Here is a 20,755-nt window from a genome sequence, read left to right as displayed (position 1 = left end):
ACCAGGGCATGTGAAGCATCTGAGGTAAACCATGGAAAGTTTTGTGGGTCCGTGATGTGGAAAGGGAGCTGTGGTTTTGGTGCTTTCTACATGACAGCTAGAGACTGAGTGTGAATGAATGTGGCCTTTGTTGTCTTTTCCTAGCACTACCTCGCGTGCATGCAGGGGGAGGGTGGTGTCATTTCATGTGTGGCAGGGTGACAGCTGGAATGAAGAAAGGCAGCAAGTATGAATTATGTACATGTGTACATATGTATATGTCTGTGTATGTATATATATGTATACATTGAAATGTATAGGTATGTGTATGTGCGTGTGTAGACATGTATGTATATACATGTGTATGTGGTTGGGTTGGGCCATTCTTTCGTCTGTTTCCTTGTGCTACCTTGCTAACATGGGAGACAGCAACAAAGCAAAGTAAATGAATAAGATATATATATTTTTTTTTTTATTATACTTTGTCGCTGTCTCCCACGTTTGCGAGGTAGCGCAAGGAAACAGACGAAAGAAATGGCCCAACCCCCCCCCATACACATGTATATACATATGTCCACACACGCAAATATACATACCTACACAGCTTTCCATGGTTTACCCCAGACGCTTCACATGCCTTGATTCAATCCACTGACAGCACGTCAACCCCGGTATACCACATCGCTCCAATTCACTCTATTCCTTGCCCTCCTTTCACCCTCCTGCATGTTCAGGCCCCGATCACACAAAATCTTTTTCAGTCCATCTTTCCACCTCCAATTTGGTCTCCCTCTTCTCCTTGTTCCCTCCACCTCCGACACATATATCCTCTTGGTCAATCTTTCCTCACTCATCCTCTCCATGTGCCCAAACCACTTCAAAACACCCTCTTCTGCTCTCTCAACCACGCTCTTTTTATTTCCACACATCTCTCTTACCCTTACGTTACTCACTCGATCAAACCACCTCACACCACACATTGTCCTCAAACATCTCATTTCCAGCACATCCATCCTCCTGCGCACAACTCTATCCATAGCCCACGCGTCGCAACCATACAACATTGTTGGAACCACTATTCCTTCAAACATACCCATTTTTGCTTTCCGAGATAATGTTCTCGACTTCCACACATTCTTCAAGGCCCCCAGAATTTTCGCCCCCTCCCCCACCCTATGATCCACTTCCGCTTCCATGGTTCCATCCGCTGCCAGATCCACTCCCAGATATCTCAAACACTTCACTTCCTCCAGTTTTTCTCCATTCAAACTCACCTCCCAATTGACTTGACCCTCAACCCTACTGTACCTAATAACCTTGCTCTTATTCACATTTACTCTTAACTTTCTTCTTCCACACACTTTACCAAACTCAGTCACCAGCTTCTGCAGTTTCTCACATGAATCAGCCACCAGCGCTGTATCATCAGCGAACAACAACTGACTCACTTCCCAAGCTCTCTCATCCCCAACAGACTTCATACTTGCCCCTCTTTCCAAAACTCTTGCATTTACCTCCCTAACAACCCCATCCATAAACAAATTAAACAACCATGGAGACATTACACACCTCTGCCGCAAACCTACATTCACTGAGAACCAATCACTTTCCTCTCTTCCTACACGTACACATGCCTTACATCCTCGATAAAAACTTTTCACTGCTTCTAACAACTTTCCTCCCACACCATATATTCTTAATACCTTCCACAGAGCATCTCTATCAACTCTATCATATGCCTTCTCCAGATCCATAAATGCTACATACAAATCCATTTGCTTTTCTAAGTATTTCTCACATACATTCTTCAAAGCAAACACCTGATCCACACATCCTCTACCACTTCTGAAACCACACTGCTCTTCCCCAATCTGATGCTCTGTACATGCCTTCACCCTCTCAATCAATACCCTCCCATATAATTTACCAGGAATACTCAACAAACTTATACCTCTGTAATTTGAGCACTCACTCTTATCACCTTTGCCTTTGTACAATGGCACTATGCACGCATTCCGCCAATCCTCAGGCACCTCACCATGAGTCATACATACATTAAATAACCTTACCAACCAGTCAACAATACAGTCACCCCCTTTTTTAATAAATTCCACTGCAATACCATCCAAACCTGCTGCCTTGCCGGCTTTCATCTTCCACAAAGCTTTCACTACCTCTTCTCTGTTTACCAAATCATTTTCCCTAACCCTCTCACTTTGCACACCACCTCGACCAAAACACCCTATATCTGCCACTCTATCATCAAACACATTCAACAAACCTTCAAAATACTCACTCCATCTCCTTCTCACATCACCACTACTTGTTATCACCTCCCCATTTGCGCCCTTCACTGAAGTTCCCATTTGCTCCCTTGTCTTACGCACTTTATTTACCTCCTTCCAGAACATCTTTTTATTCTCCCTAAAATTTAATGATACTCTCTCACCCCAACTCTCATTTGCCCTTTTTTTCACCTCTTGCACCTTTCTCTTGACCTCCTGTCTCTTTCTTTTATACATCTCCCACTCAATTGCATTTTTTCCCTGCAAAAATCGTCCAAATGCCTCTCTCTTCTCTTTCACTAATACTCTTACTTCTTCATCCCACCACTCACTACCCTTTCTAATCAACCCACCTCCCACTCTTCTCATGCCACAAGCATCTTTTGCGCAATCCATCACTGATTCCCTAAATACATCCCATTCCTCCCCCACTCCCCTTGCTTCCATTGTTCTCACCTTTTTCCATTCTGTACTCAGTCTCTCCTGGTACTTCCTCACACAGGTCTCCTTCTCAAGCTCACTTACTCTCACCACCCTCTTCACCCCAACATTCACTCTTCTTTTCTGAAAACCCATACAAATCTTCACCTTAGCCTCCACAAGATAATGATCAGACATCCCTCCAGTTGCACCTCTCAGCACATTAACATCCAAAAGTCTCTCTTTCGCACGCCTGTCAATTAACACGTAATCCAATAACGCTCTCTGGCCATCTCTCTACTTACATAAGTATACTTATGTATATCTCGCTTTTTAAACCAGGTATTCCCAATCATCAGTCCTTTTTCAGCACATAAATCTACAAGCTCTTCACCATTTCCATTTACAACACTGAACACCCCATGTATACCAATTATTCCCTCAACTGCCACATTACTCACCTTTGCATTCAAATCACCCATCACTATAACCTGGTCTCATACATCAAAACCACTAACACACTCATTCAGCTGCTCCCAAAACACTTGCCTCTCTTGATCTTTCTTCTCATGCCCAGGTGCCTATGCCATTTCCCGCATTAGCAAGGTAGCGTTAAGAACAGAAAACTGGGCCTCAGAAGGAATATCCTCACCTGGCCCCCTTCTCTGTTCCTTCTTTTGGAAAATTAAAAAAAATAACGAGGGGAGGATTTCCAGCCCCCTGCTCCCTCCCCTTTTAGTCGCCTTCTACGACACGCAGGGAATATGTGGGAAGTATTCTTTCTCCCCTACATATGTAATATATATATATATATATATATATATATATATATATATATATATATATATATATATATATTTTTTTTTTTTTTTTTTTTTTCTTCTTTTCTTTGCTTTGTTGCTGTCTCCCGCATTTGCGAGGTAGCGCAAGGAAACAGACGAAAGAAATGGCCCAACCCACCCCGATACACATGTATATACATACGTCCACACACGCAAATATGCATACCTACACAGCTTTCCAAGGTTCACCCCAGACGCTTCACATGCCCTGATTCAATCCACTGACAGCACGTCAACCCCGGTATACCACATCGATCCAATTCACTCTATTCCTTGCCCTCCTTTCACCCTCCTGCATGTTCAGGCCCCGATCACACAAAATCTTTTTCAATCCATCTTTCCACCTCCAATTTGGTCTCCCACTTCTCCTCGTTCCCTCCACCTCCAACACATATATCCTCTTGGTCAATCTTTCCTCACTCATTCTCTCCATGTGCCCAAACCATTTCAAAACACCCTCTTCTGCTCTCTCAACCACGCTCTTTTTATTTCCACACATCTCTCTTACCCATACGTTACTTACTCGATCAAACCACCTCACACCACACATTGTCCTCAAACATCTCACTTCCAGCACATCCATCCTCCTGCGCACAACTCTATCCATAGCCCACGCCTCGCAACCATACAACATTGTTGGAACCACTATTCCTTCAAACATACCCATTTTTGCTTTCCGAGATAATGTTCTCGACTTCCACACATTCTTCAAGGCTCCCAGGATTTTCGCCCCCTCCCCCACCCTATGATCCACTTCCGCTTCCATGGTTCCATCCGCTGCCAGATCCACTCCCAGATATCTAAAACACTTTACTTCCTCCAGTTTTTTCTCCATTCAAACTTACCTCCCAATTGACTTGACCCTCAACCCTACTGTACCTAATAACCTTGCTCTTACTCACATTTACTATTAACTTTCTTCTTTCACACACTTTACCAAACTCAGTCACCAGCTTCTGCAGTTTCTCACATGAATCAGCCACCAGCGCTGTATCATCAGCGAACAACATCTGACTCACTTCCCAAGCTCTCTCATCCTCAACAGACTTCATACTTGCCCCTCTTTCCAAAACTCTTGCATTTACCTCCCTAACAACCCCATCCATAAACAAATTAAACAACCATGGAGACATCACACACCCCTGCCGCAAACCTACATTCACTGAGAACCAATCACTTTCCTCTCTTCCTACACGTACACATGCCTTACAACCTCGATAAAAACTTTTCACTGCTTCTAACAACTTGCCTCCCACACCATATATTCTTAATACCTTCCACAGAGCATCTCTATCAACTCTATCATATGCCTTCTCCAGATCCATAAATGCTACATACAAATCCATTTGCTTTTCTAAGTATTTCTCACATACATTCTTCAAAGCAAACACCTGATCCACACATCCTCTACCACTTCTGAAACCACACTGCTCTTCCCCAATCTGATGCTCTGTACATGCCTTCACCCTCTCAATCAATACCCTCCCATATAATTTACCAGGAATACTCAACAAACTTATACCTCAGAAATTTGAGCACTCACTCTTATCCCCTTTGCCTTTGTACAATGGCACTATGCATGCATTCCGCCAATCCTCAGGCACCTCACCATGAGTCATACATACATTAAATAACCTTACCAACCAGTCAATAATACAGTCACCCCCTTTTTTAGTAAATTCCACTGCAATACCATCCAAACCTGCTGCCTTGCCGGCTTTCATCTTCCGCAAAGCCTTTACTACCTCTTCTCTGTTTACCAAATCATTTTCCCTAACCCTAATATATATATATATATATATATATATATATATATATATATATATATATATATATATATATATATATTTTTTTTTTTTTTTTTTTTCACCATTTCCCGCGATAGCAAGGTAGCATTAAGAACAGAGGACTGGGCCCTTGAGAGAACAGCCTCACCTGGCCCCCTTCTTTGTTCCCTCTTTTGGGAAAAAAAAAAAAGAAAAAACGAGAGGGGAGGATTTCCATCCCCCCGCTCCCTTCCCTTTTAGTCGCCTTCTACAACACACAGGGAATACGTGGGAAGTATTCTTTTTCCCCTATCCCCAGGGATAACATATATATATATATATATATATATATATATATATATATATATATATATATATATATATATATATATATTTATATATATATATATATATATATATATATATATATATATATATATATATATATATATATATATGTGTGTGTGTGTGTGTGTGTGTTATTTATTAATTTTGCTTTGTCGCTGTCTAAATAAATAAATAACATATTTTTTTTTTTTTTTTTCCAAAAAGAAGGAACAGAGAAGAGGGCCAGGTGAGGATATTCCCTCAGAGGCCCAGTCCTCTGTTCTTGATGCTACCTCGCTATCGCGGGAAATGGCGAATAGTATAGAAAAAAAATATATATATATATATATATATATATATATATATATTTTTTTTTTTTTTTTTTTTTCAAACTATTCGCCATTTCCCACATTAGCGAGGTAGCGTTAAGAACAGAGGACTGAGCTTTTGAGGGACTACCCTTACCTGGCCCAATTCTCTGTTCCTTCTTTTGGAAAATTAAAAAAAAAACGAGAGGGGAGGATTTCCAGCCCCCCGCTCCCTCCCCTTTTAGTCGCCTTCTACGACACGCAGGGAATACGTGGGAAGTATTCTTGCTCCCCTATCCCCAGGGATAATATATATATATATATATATATATATATATATATATATATATATATATATATATATGCTGTGTTTTCGATGCATTATACATGACAGCTAGAGAAAGTGTGAATGAATGTGGCCTTTGCTGTCTTTTCCTGGCGCTACCTCGGACGTGTGCACGGGGAGGGGGTTGTCATTTCATGTGTGGTGGGATGGCGACGGGAATGAATTAAGGCAGCAAGTATGAATTATGTACATGTGTATATATGTATGTGTATGTATATATATATATATATATATATGTATACTTTGAAATGTATAGGTATGTATATGTGCGAGTGTGGACGTGTATGTATATACATATGTATGTGGGTGGGTTGGGCCATTCTTTCGTCTGTTTCCTTGCTCTACCTAGCTGATGCAAGTGACAGCAACAAAGTATGATAAATAGAATAAATGAACAAAAAGATTTTTTAAACAATTACAGTATCCTTATCAGGTTCATAGATGTAGCATGTTGTAGCCAGGACATGTAAGATCACTAATGGCTTACTTTTACATTATGCCCAAAATATATTTATGCATTGCTTCATTAAATTAGTTAGAAATTCATATTGTATATCTTTTACATTATAACTTATAAAGTGAAATATGCCTCTTATCTTATCTTTAAACCAGTCACAAAAGTAGGTGTTACAAGTTGTGAAGTGCTTGTGCACAAGTATTATAACCTGGAAACATCACATGTGCTCACATTAACTCTGGACAGTATTTTACCGTAATGATTTATAGAATGGTTTCCAAAATATTGCCCTGAAATTTTTCTTTCATTATGAGTTGAAAATTCCGTGTTTCTTTCCGTGATGGGCGGGAGTGTACATGAGGGTTATTAATCTCCTTGATGTGCAAAAGGGACTATTAGTAAGAGGATAATTCATTGATTGCCTTTGAAAAGTAAACAGGGCCATTGATACATTACCAGTCTATCAAGATGAATTTTTAATTCATGAAAAACTTTTCTCATTTGAAAGAGGAATTTGGCTTTGTATGCACTTAATATCCTCTGCAGACAGATGCATTTTGTTACTTGCTTGATAGTAAAATTAGATTTTGAGCTATTGCCTTCTGTTGACACAAGTAGGTAGCAGGGCAGAGCTTTTTATTAACAGTATCAGTGGCTAACTGCCAAAACACACTTAGTATTGCTGTTGGGGGTCACAATTGTTTGAAAGAATTTTTCATGTAATCTTTTGGTAAAACATTTGCTGGACAGTATTGCCCTCTCCAGATTTTTTTTTTTTTCATCATTACAGTGGTTAGTAAATGCAGTGTCATTATGGGAATACTGAAATATGTAATAATTGTTTCTTAAATTTTGTTTATAAATATTGGGAGTTTTCTTCATTTTTATTTTTTTCAAAATTGTTTAGTTGATAGCTGTCTGGTGTACATGGGTGCATCTCTTGTTATCTTTAAAGTTGATGTGGTTGGTTTTGCACTTTAATGAATTTCATTTTTCCAGGGCCAAGCTACAGCAACTCCTGCACTGAAGGAGGCAATGGAGTGTCATTACGGTGACTGCAAGTGCATTAAGCAAGAAAATCAAACTGTTGAAGTTCCTGCTGCCCCTAAACCTTGCTCTGGTAAACACTGTAACTGTACCTGTAAAACTCATAAAATTGTTATTGCCCACAAAAAGGACAATGTAGGCAAGATACACAAATGTCCTCATTGTGATTTTACAAGCAAACGTTCAGACAATGTTAAGCGACACATGTTAAGGCACACCGGTGAGAGACCCCACAAGTGCCCCCACTGTGACTTTAGTGCTAAGCGACCTCACTCACTGAAAAAGCACATTGAAAATATTCACAGTAAAGATCTCAGAACAGATGGAATAGTTGAAAATATTCACACTAAGGATATTAGAACTGATGGAATAGTTAGATAAGGGATGCATTCTATGTTCAAAAGATAAAGTCAGTATCTCATATCTCATGATGTTGCCTGTAATTTCAGGAGGTTTTCAAGTGATAAAGAAGAATTCATGAGGTTTTACAAGATGAAAGAGAAATCTTCAAACTGCATCTCACCAAAGTTTTAGAAATTTTATAGGCAAAGTGGTTTTAAATGAGATGATGATGATGGAAATCTCCTGGGAGATGTTATAGGGAGAATCCTTAGACATTCCCTGATAGAATATGTTTCCATGTATCCTTTATAGGGTAACAGGGGAAACGCATGATGATTCCTTTGAGGATGAAATGCAGATGTAAAGTAGAGGAAAAAATTCTTTCTTAGAAGACCCTTCAGATTTTCCCTATGAAATAAGAAGGGTAAGGGTAAAATCTCAAGGTCTGTTTTTTAAGATGATAAGAAAAAAAAATTTCCACTTTTTTTAAGGTGTCAGATGAAAAGATTTTAGATCACACTACAGCTTGAAGTTGAACAGGACTGCACAAAGCTAGTAATAAGAGATTCTTTGTTGGACCGTGAGGATCAATGGATAACAATAGAAAGAAAATCAATGTAATGTCCTTTTCTTTTTGTTACTCCAAACCAGATACATTTTTTTTTTTTCTTTCTTCAGTTTTGTAGTAGACTTTCAAAGACCTTCAGATCTCTGTACTATCTTTGTAAATTGATTTATGATTTTTATTTTTCTTATTTCATTTTATGAAATATATTTACTTTTACTTCAGCATATACTTTTATTGAGAAAAGGTGTTTGAAAGGTATTTTCTCAATTTTCAGATGGAAATTCCTTCATTTAATTGCAAAAAAGGATTTGAACTTTGTGCAGTCTTGGAAATTGGATAGGTACTTCATCTTCAAAGGGGCCTCTAAGAGTACAAAAAGTAGATCCCAATGCAGCAGCAAGATCCAATGGATAGGGATCTCTGTTGATTTAATTTCTCTAGATCTTTTGGAAATGTAAATGAAAAACTTTATGGGATTATTTATGCATAAAGTGCTGTAGAATCTCTAAATTTTGAGTGAAGTTTAGGCTAACTACTTTATGGTTTTGTTATCCAAAAATATATATAAATACCATGTTCTAATCAAGATCATAAGGTAATGTAATAACAGTTTTGTGTGTTTTTCGCATTGTAAAGTAGGGGTGGTTTTTCTTGTCAGCCACGCAAGTGACCCCTCCCCACAAGGACTGAAAGGGGATGTAATATTAGGGGTGCAGGTATAGTTGTAGATTGACAGGCTCCACACACACACACACTGCTTGTCAGTAACCTCAAGTGTTCCTTGGTTATTATCCAAGTACTAACCTTATGCATTATTCTATATGTTAATTATGGAATGGTAAGCATAATGTCGTCCATTGCATCGTCAGTGCTGAACATTCTTTGCTTGATGACAAAATTTTGGAATAAAAACTGAATCACATGTTTTCAGTGATAAGGCAGCTCCCAGATTTGCCTTTTAGGCTCAGCTGCTCTATTTTTTCTGGGTCCTGTTTGATTTCCATGAAATGTTTCAGATACAGCAAAGTTATTGAGAGAATTTAACCAGTCTTATATTATTAATTAAGCATTTGCTTTGGATACCAGCAAATCCCTTCTTTTATGATATTGAAACTCAAGAATTTTGTTGTATTGCTTTTTTCGTAGAAAATTGATTTTGATACTGGAGTGACCAGTTTTTCCTTCAGTATAATGCGTCAAAAATCTTAATACCTCCGCTCACGTACTGTAGCATATACTGTAAATTCTAAACAGAAAAAATATCTTAATGGAGTGACTACAAGTCATTCCAAGTTTCATCTAGAACTGGTCTGTAAAATTGCAATACAGTCATTGATACCAGCACTGCCAAACCATTCTCACCCATTTGCAAACAGCCGGGAGATTCTGTCATATTTTATTTCAGATAAGTATTTAGAACCAGCCCTGATGTAGGTGAGAGGTAGAGATTGTTCTTAGTCCCATTGCACCACAGATCAGAATTTAGTATTTCTTGTCAAAACCAATTTCTTGTTGTGGTTATAGGGCTTTAGAAGACTGATAAATCCTTTGTGTAGTTTATATTTTCATTACATATAAATCGTACATTACTTCCTGAGTCCCAGACATAGCAGCCAGTTCAGTTGTTCATCATTCCTCTTTGGTATTTGTCAGTAAATGTCTGTATTGCATAAGTTAAAAGATATGCAAGTGTGAATTGCCTTCTTACTTCCTCTTGCCCCAGGACCCTAGTTTGCCCAGCATGCCTCTTTTGTCAACTTCAATTTTTCATATGCCATTTTTACTAACTCTCACAAGTAAATGAACTCAGTGACAAATTCATATTTATATGTATTTAAGATATCTCAAAGCAAATGCCCATCACCTTCAAAAACAAGAACCTTAGTCTGGCATTTATCTATTTTTCTCCTATTTCATTGAAAGACCAGTATCATCTTTTTGCTTTAATTCTGGTAGCATACAATATGTTCAACCATGGTTCACCTGCATACCACAATCACCCACCTGATTCTCATCAGTCTGCCAGGACACTAAATCTTTTGGTGCTGGACGGGGGAAAGTATTTCTCCATCAGATGGCTGAAACTTAACAAAATTTTAAATTCAATTGAAAAAGCACTAAGTCATTTGAACAGCCTTAACCATTTAAACTGCATGTCATAGATGTTTAAACCTCTGCACAAGACAAGACATAGATCTTGGCACACCACAGGGTATATCAACTGAGTGTATCATCCTTGCTCTCAGTTTCCTCCACCATGTCTGGAGACTTGAGAGTCTTCCTCCAATATTAAATTAAATTCCTCTTTTCATGATCTCTTAATATGCCCAAGTTAGATATTTGGGTCTCATCACCATCCAAGCATCACAATATCTTGTCTATTTGCTCCAAAGTATGGAGATTCTTACGAGGATATGAATGACATCTTCCCATTATGTTGATTTGTGGATAAATTAGACTTAAGGATTTTACCTCTGGCTAAGTAGAGTTGCAGAGGACATTTAGCATCTGTAGATGCTTTCAGGAAGTGCTTCACTACCCCAGTGAAATTGCATACATACGGGACCAGCACCAAAAGGATTTAGCAATCATGGTAACTTAGCATAATCCTAATGCACCCACAATTATTTCAGTCCAGCCAGTCATACAGTAACACTGTTTACTCTCACGCAAGTTGCTCTTGACAGCAATCTGAAGTGTTCCATGCACACAACAGTCAGAAATTCAAAGTCTTTTCTTGTTAATTTATCATAAGTTACTTCTAAGTAAATATATGCTTCATATATTTTGTTTCCCCCTTTTTTTTCTTCAGACATGTCACCTTTACCTACCAATAGCAAAAATCTGGTTTATATGCTGAATCCTTTCCTAGATTCACCTTATTTACCACTACTGACCTTCATTGTTGATGTAACTGATAATTTTGGATCATCCTACTTATTCTTTACCCACAGTAGATTAGCTATTCATATCACAATATTATTAATCATAATCCAACCATACAATTTGACAGTTAGGTGAAGATTGCTCAGTATATTTGTAATACTCATTATGTTTGTTATACTAATGTTTTTTCTCCACCTGTTGATCTGTTTTGTACATACACTGTCACATGCAGCTAGCTATTCCTCTATTGACTTTTTTTCCTGTTCACTTTTAAGGATGCATTTTAAGGATGTGCATTTATGAAAGTTTGTGAAACAAGCTTTATCCTGGTTGTTAGGAGAATAGAGGGAGTGAAGCATCTCAAGAGAAGGATCAGTACCAGGTAAGGCCTGGCAAATCATAAGAACAACATTTCCCAACAAAGACAATCTTTAATGTTGCCTCAGATGCATAACCACAGAAATGTGAGATAATAAATGTTGATAAGTATATTAACTTTTAGATGTTTAGTTTTTAACATATCCCAAAAATCATCAAAGTATACCGTCATAAAATTCAAACATTAAAACCTGAATTTTCATAAAAGGTTATTTCAAACTTTTTAAGGATTAGGACAGTTCCCATTAGAGACCAATCTATATGGTGCTAGATCTACCACTAATTTCAGATATATCTGCATTGCTATATCAGTCCTTAATTCCAAGCATGGCTGTAAAGTGCAAGATCTACCACAAATTCCAGGTGGCATGGCTATATGGTGCTAGATCTCCCAGTGATAAAATGCTCTTACATCCAGAAAGGAGGATGGTAAGGAAATATGTCAAAAGATTAGAAATAGTTAAGGCTCTTCAACATCTGTTGTTTTCTGTCATTATCACATACTAAGATTTAGAAGATTAGTGTAATGTACCCAGAATGGGTGCTAATAAAGGGATTATGAAAGAGTATTACCATGCTTCATTGGGAAATTTCAAACTGGAAAGTTTAATCACATTGTGAATAATAGAGAAATATGAGTTCCTTTTGAAGGATCTGTGTAGAAGCATTCCCAAAGTTTGGATGGCCCAGCTCACTTTACCTTATTGTACATATGATTGACAGATTATTGTTATTATTATTATTATTATTATTATTATTATGATTATACAACCCCTGGACCACAATTATAATATTCCTGTACCTTCAATGCTGCACTTCATCAAGGAGCAGGGGAATAAAGGTCTCCTTTGTAGTGAGAATATCCTCATCAAGATTGTACTCTTTTCCCTCTATTGACATGATTTAGTCTTGCGAGAAATATCTTACTCATATGTAATTACTTTCAAGCAAATTCTGGTAACAACAATGAGGATATGTAAATGGTCTTTCAGTTTTTATGAATTTCATCCGTGCTGTGTTATGGATATGCAGTTTTAGGTAATACACTTCAGAAAAGAAAACCATGAAAATATGTATAATAAACAATAGAAGCCTATCAGATCTCTACATGAATAATTTGGTAATTTACAGTTCATATGAAATGTCAAAGTATGACATGATCTTTCAGAGAAGAAAAAATTTGTCTGTCTCCATAACTCTCTTTACTCAATATACTATTATCCCTGGGGACTGGAGAAAAGAATAACACCCATAATCCAGCTTGTCATGGAAGGAATTGAAGAGAGATGGGAGAGTGGGCTGGAAATTATCCCCTCCTGTATTTTTACTTTCCAAAAGAAAGAACAGCAGAAGGAGCCAAGGGAGGATATATATATATACCCACATAAACGTGCATATACATAAATGCCCACACATGCACATATACATACCTATACATTTTAACGTATACATACTTATACATACACATGTATATATTCATACTTGCTGCCTTCATCCATTCCCATCGCCACCCCGCCACACATGAAAATGGCACCCCCCCCCTTCCCCCCGTGCATGCAAGAGGTAGGGCTAGGAAAAAACAACAAAGGCCACATTTATTCACACTCAGTCTCTAGCTGTCATGTGTAATGCACTGAAATCACAGTCCCCTTTCCACATCCAAGCCCCACAAAACTTTCCATGGTTTACCCCAGATGCTTCACATGCCCCGGTTCAATCCATTGACAGCACGTCGACCCCGGTATACTACATCGTTCCAATTCACTCTATTCCTTGCATGTCTTTCACCCTCCTATATGTTCAGGCCCCAATCACTCAAAATTTTTTTCACTCCATCCTTCCACCTCCAATTTGATCTCCCACTTCTCGTTCCCTCCACCTCTGACACATATATCCTCTTTGTCAATCTTTCCTCACTCATTCTCTCCATGTGACCAAACCATTTCAATACACCCTCTTCTGCTGTCTCTACCACACTCTTTTTATTACCACACATCTCTCTTACCCTATTATTACTTACTCGATCAAATCACCTCACACCACATATTGTCCTCAGACATCTCATTTCCAACACATCCACCTTCCTCCACACAACCCTATTTATAGCCCATGCCATGCAACCATATAACATTGTTAGAACCACTATTCCTTCAAACTTACCCATTTTTACTCTCTGAGATAACATTCTCGCCTTCCACACATTCTTCAGTGCTCCCAGAACCTCTGCCCCCTCCCCCACTGTGTGACTCACGCTTCCATGGTTCCATCCGCTGCTAAATCCACTTCCAGATATCGAAAACACTTCACTTCCTCTAGTTTTTCTCCATTCAAACTTGCCTCCCAATTAACTTGCCCCTCAGCCCTATTGAACCTAATAACCTTGCTCTTATTCACATTTATTATTAGCTTTCTTCTTTCACACACTTTACCAAACTCAGTCACCAGCTTCTGCAGTTTCTCACCTGCCACAAGTGCTGTATCATCAGCGAACAACAAATGACTCACTTCCCAAGCCCTCTCACCCACAACAGACTGCATACTTGCCCCTCTCTCCAAAACGCTTGCATTCACCTCCCTAACTACCTCATCCATAAACAAATTAGACAACCATGGAGACATCACGCTCCTCCAATACCAGTTCCATGGGATGGATCTGGTACTTGATTCCTATGAAATTTCTCACACATTTTCAACTTTTGCTCAGGGTATTGAACTGAAACATAAACCTCCAAACTTACAAAAATGCTTTTTACTTTGCACAATAACTTGATTCAATATTCGAGACCTGTTTCTCCATTCACATCAGCTCAATATTCAGAATGCTCTCTGCATCTAATTCCTAGTAATTTTTCTGGCATCTTCATCTCATATATCCACCACCCTTATCAGTACTCTCACTTTATCTGTCCATCTCTTTTGCAGTCTATCTCTCTTTGTACCTTTGTCTGTACTATTATGTATATCTTCTAGACCAACCTATCATCTGCCATATCTTCTACACAGCTATACCATCTCAAATGGCACTCATCTGCATTTTTTCTTCTGCTTTCCTCTCCCTTTATGGAAGCATGTCTTGGCACATCCCATCCCACAAAAGACCATTCTAACCCTCCCAAGTATTGCCTTCTGCTGTCCTCAACCTTTGAAACTCTACTCATCTCTCTTTATAAACACTTTGAATCTTGTTCCCATCTTTCAGTTTTAACAATATGGCTTTTTAGGTACAAGGTCCACTTGTGATCTCTCATATGTGATGCACTGCTGGACCTCTTATGTAAGGAATTTTATTGAAAATTGTCATAGCCATAAAGATCTCTTAAGCTTTGGTACATCTTTGCCTTTGAAGTTTCCTTTCTTAGCCTTTTCATCTTCTTTGTTCTGAATCCATATTTTCCTTCCTGGTTGTTCCACTGTAGTAATTCATGATCTTGCAACTTCTCCCTCTCATCCTACCAACAGTATTATATGTCAGGTTCTGTCTTATTGCCTACTGTCTTTCTTTTCTTTTTTATCTAAATAATCTTTCCTCAACTTTGAACCTAATCTGTTTCATCCTTACCCTCCCCTGTTTACCCCAACACTCACTTTTTCTCACACAACATATTTCTTCTCCTAACTCAGACATATACACCACCTTAAGAGGGGTAACAGTGACTTGTTTTATTTTAGTTTCTACATTTTCTCTTTGTATCATTTTGAAAATTTAAAATTTACCTCTGCATTACTATTAATGTGTATGTAACTACATCCTCCACTCTTGAATATCCCACATAATGGACCTTTTAAAACCTGCTTTCCTAATACTAGGGGTGTTGTATAGGAGCCATAATTATTATTCTTGTGAGCAGCTACCCATATCTAAAGGGCTTTTATTCACATCAATATGAAGTACTGCACCCTTATCTGGTTGGCTTCTCCATTTCATTGATTTGCTTTTTATCACCTCTCGTCAGTCATCCCAACCCATCCACTGTATTGTTGCTGCTCTTTCTCCCTCCTCTGTAGGTTTTATTTAGGTTACTGTTCTCATGAGCTGTTTAAATGTGTTCCGGGCACTAAGTCTTGGACCCACAGCACATGACTAGCTGCAGCTTCCCATAGTTGCCTCTTGTAGAAAAAGTTTTTCATACTTAAAAATATACACTTTAAGCCAGTTGTATGCTGCAGGCAGTTAACTAACATGATTGCAAATTGGAAGTTAGAAAAGACAACAAAGACAATACACTGAGAATGAGGTTGCAGGACACATGAGCATTCATTTAACAGTGTCATCAGTGAGAGACTATAACCATTATCCTAGTAAAGAAGCATAGCATGGGAACACTCTGTTTAAAATCAAGATTACAGTTGACATTCAAGAGTTATTCTATTTGAGTCATCAAGGAAGACAAGTTTGTTGCATGAATATAAAAATGATTTTTTTTTTTCATTAATATAAAAATGGTGTTAAACTGTAAGATGAACAAATACTTTTGTCAACAAGGTAACAATCATACAATTAAACACCAAGTGAATGACTACTGACCTAAAGAAATCTTTATACTTAGAAAAGGATTAGTGACAAATTTATGTGAATGGTGTCATATTAACAAAATGATTAGTGTTAGACTGATGTGAATAGTTTCATAATAAAATAATTGGTTATAAATTGATGGGAATGGTATCATTATAACTGAAATTCTTTTGGCTAATGATATAAAATAATACAAAGATATCCTTATATCTAAAATCCTTGGATACTGCCTGACCTCACTAAGTGTAAACGACAATTCCATTTACTATTACCAGGGATAAGGTAAAGTATTCCTGAGCTTTCTCCAAACCATATATTCCCATGGCAGATATGAGTCAAGAGTGTCAGTACCATATAATTTTTGGTCTGACCTACACTCCCATTTGAAAAGTGAATTTGATTATATGGCTAACCATCATAAAAGTATATATTGTTCCCAGTTAAATAATATGACTAAAAGAAATAGTCATTGCCATGTCTTGGGGATCATGATGTGTATTAAGTATGTTTATCTCCAATTTACTTTTACTGGTCTTTCCGAAGCTGCATAATCAACTTATTATTAGTCATGCCCTCAGCACTGACAATGCCATAACCTCTGGATAATTTAAGACTGAACTAGGGAGAGAAGTATCACAAGTTTTGTCACCAAAAGTGATTCATCACATTGTGCAAGAAGTGGAAGAATCTCCTGTACCAGTAAAGAGTACCCTTCATTTCTGCCAAGACTTCATGACACCTGTAACCGAAAAACACGACGCTGGCAGAAGAGAAAAGCAGTTGCATTACATTTTACCAGATTATTTAGTGTAAGGATTTATTGAATCTGACATCAGTGACTTGGTTGCAGTGGTACTGGTGTGTCCCAAAAGGAGAATTTGCAATGACTGGTTTCACTGTATTAACAAACAAGAACTTTTAACTTTTCCTGTTTAGAATCTTTAGCACAAAACATACTGACTTGAAAAAGACATTTGTTTTTAATCCTAGACTCAAAGAAGATAGGGAGTATAAATTATTGGATTTTTGTTTGATATGTTATGTGTAGGACTACACAGATTGTCATTACACATTTACTGTGTTCAGTTTTCAGTACACTCAAAAGGATGAATTGCCCACATTGCTTTAAATAAAAGCATGTTTATTGTGTTGATACCAGTAGATAGAACTATTGTTTGTATCCCAAGTAACATGGAATATATTGAATACATCTGGGCGAATTTTGTTCCTTCATTTTTAGTAATAATTTAGAGTTGATCATCATCTGAATGTTGCCAGATTTTTAATAACATTCAGATCTCTAGAAATTCCTCCTCTTATAGTAATCTTCTTAAATGAGACCAAAATTTATTAGATCATGGTATTTATAGAGCTGGCAAACAAATTTCAGTTGACATTACTCTCCTTTATTTGTTCACTTGTATTCCCACCATTAAGTGTAAAAATTCTGCAGTGCTTATTTGTTAGAAGCTGTTATTAGATATAAACGTCACATTAATATACAATGTTTTTGAAACATTTGAGAACTGTTGTACTGTATTCTCTTTTATTTATTTTTTCTTTTAGCTTAAATGTATCATGTGTATAATCAGATTTCTATAGTTGCATAGTTTGGACCATGTGAAACAGACATCAGAGGTTCTGTTGTAAGTATTTTGTATTTAAGTTAATGGAAGATTGAAATATATTGTGTTTAATGAGAAAATTGAAGAGACCATGACTATATATGCTGGTGAATGCTAGCACATGCAGTTCTGACCAGACTGCCTACTTTGGCTAGATCACTTGTACTTCCACCAACTTGATCCCAATGAGATAGTTTGAAAGTTTCATTGCTTTGACTCCTTGAATCATATTACATACATTTTATCTGACAATCTGTTTTATGGATTATGTTACTATTAACATTGGGTGGATCAAGTTTTTGTGAAAACTAATGTTTTAGAACTAGGGTTTCCATGCATAGACCGTACAGGCTGGTTGATGGGAGGACACCCAGTTTTGGTGGTTTAATTGATTTCATTTGCGATGTAAGCAATGTCAGCCAGATTGCAGTTAAGAATTTATTTGGATTTATATGTTTGTGGGATTTAAAAAAACACAGTGGATGTGGATAAGCACATGCTTAACCATTTACTTTGTTGTGACGAATTTTTTCTCTCCCATGAATTGCTAATCTTTTGAAAAATTACTATTGCGTATGTGATTTGATGAAAGGAGTTGAGAGAGGATGATTAGTTTCATACTGTTCAGCAACCTTTTCTTTACTGTGTAAAGTGTTATTGCTGAATATGTAACATTGGAATTAGACTATTCCAGGTATCATTCTTCTGTTATTCATTTGCGGAAATGAAATTTTGTGGTAGTGATGATTCATCTGTATCATCTTATTTTTATGATTTTATGGTTTTAAAGAGTGAACACTATATAGCAGATTTACAGTTTATGCATAATATTAACAACTGAATATTTTTTTAGATTATTTTTTCTATATTAGAGCCTATTTATAGAAAGTTTTCGTAAAAGTGAATTATCCTTGTATCATATATTTTATAATTGATTTTATACCCGGTTTATGTAACTTGCCTATTGATTTTTAGTACTGTGCCCATTGTAAATCTTAAATAAAGCTATTATTGCTGCAGCTAAATTGTACTTTTAGTACCAAAATGAGCAATTCATTAATATTCTTTTAAGAATATTAACATATCATGTAATCTTTACATCAATACAGCAGCCAAGAATTTATATACTGCATGATGATGCATGAGAAATAAATCTGATGTTAGTAACATGAGTGCTTATAAAAAACATCCAGTTACTAATTTAAATCAACAGGCTTAGCCATACAAGTGAACTTAAAAAGCTAATATCTTAAAGCTTTACAACAAACCTCTGAGATTGAACATTTAAACTGTCTTGATGAAAATCATATAGACCTTGTAAATCAGAAAATGATACTATCATACAGAGGTCACCTGAACAACCAACCTCAAAGTGCTAGCTAGTTGTGAGTTGAGTTAATGTGCATGCACCTGTCTTATGATTTTTTCCTTTTAACCATCTGTTCACCCTACCCACTCATCTTTTTCTTTCTTTTCTATTTTTGCTGCATATCCCCCTCCTCCATATAACATATCACTCCAATTTACTCATGCATGCCTGTCACCATCATCGATGATTAATACACAACTCTTAAATCTCTCTCACTCCATCCTTCCATTTCCTCCTTGATGTTCCCTCTCCCTATGATCCCTCCTTTTCTAACACTCCGATCCTCATAGGGTTTATTTGCTCATCATTATCATATGTCCAAACCATTTTCAACACATCCTGGTCACTTTTGTCAATTCTACTGCACTTACTACAGTACCTCACTCTTATACTGTCATTATTTACACAACCTTCCCACTTCACGTTACATGCTGTCTTCAGTCATTTCATGTCCAACACATCCACTCTTTTCCACTCCTATGCATTCAGGTTCCAATACTCATAACCATACAATACCAATCAGACAACTGGCCACTCCTTCCATACACTCCCCATTGCACTCCACCCTCCGACAAACCTCAGTTCCCTTGCTTCCATTCACTCACTGTCTTGGTCACTCCTAAACACCTAAAGCTCTCACTTCCAAATTTTTCCCATTCAAATTCATACTCAAACCATTCTATCTCAACACTGTCCAGCCTCCAGCTTGCTACACCTCATTTTCTTACTTTTTGTTAACACTAACTTTCTGCTTTTGCAAACTGACACCAAAACTCCTGCTGGAGTCTTGAGTGTGCCATCAGAGCAACGAACTCGCCTTGCTGGTTCCCCCACTTGCTGTATTCTGTAAACCCGTTCTTTTATACCAGGTGGGAGGGGCACTTGACCCAAAGTAACCTTTCCTCCCGATAGGACTGCCCCTGGAAGAGTCACTCCCTGGGATCACTTGGTATGGCCTATTCTAACCAGCGGGTCACTTGACCCAAAGTAACCTTTCCTCCCGATAGGACTACCCTGGAAGAGTTGCTCCCAGGGATCACTTGGTATAGCCTATTCTAACCAGCGGGTCACCTGGCCCAGAGGGGGGAGCTTGTGTAGGCTATGTAAGCGCTGGCGTTCATAGCCTATTAAGTGTGGTGTACATACGTATCGTATTTTTAAGGGTGGCTTACTATGTTTATGTACAAACAGTTTAAGTTTGCAAGTTATTTAGGGACCAGTTTCTGTTGCCCAGGACCTGTCGACCCGCTATGTAAGCGATATGGCCAGTCGACTTTCCCGGAATATCATGTAGTGA

The 20,755-nt window shown here is 37.7% G+C and overlaps 1 protein-coding gene across 2 annotated transcripts in view; it reads left to right on the top strand.

Moving 5' to 3' along the window:
- The window catches only part of LOC139757004 (uncharacterized), a 78,705-nt gene extending 59,591 nt beyond the window's left edge, over positions 1–19,114 (top strand). For both annotated transcript variants that reach the window (XM_071676956.1, XM_071676966.1), the window contains one exon: positions 7,730–19,114. In XM_071676956.1, coding sequence (XP_071533057.1) covers positions 7,730–8,158 — 429 coding nt within the window. In that variant the 3' untranslated portion in view covers positions 8,159–19,114. The remainder of the gene's footprint in view (positions 1–7,729) is intronic.
- The last annotated feature ends 1,641 nt before the right edge of the window (positions 19,115–20,755 follow it).

Source organism: Panulirus ornatus, chromosome 2 (genome assembly GCF_036320965.1).
Source record: "Panulirus ornatus isolate Po-2019 chromosome 2, ASM3632096v1, whole genome shotgun sequence".
Classification (NCBI taxonomy): Eukaryota; Metazoa; Arthropoda; class Malacostraca; order Decapoda; family Palinuridae; genus Panulirus; species Panulirus ornatus.
The sequence above is the reverse complement of the archived record's forward strand: the minus strand, read 5'-3'. Positions and strand labels throughout refer to the sequence as shown.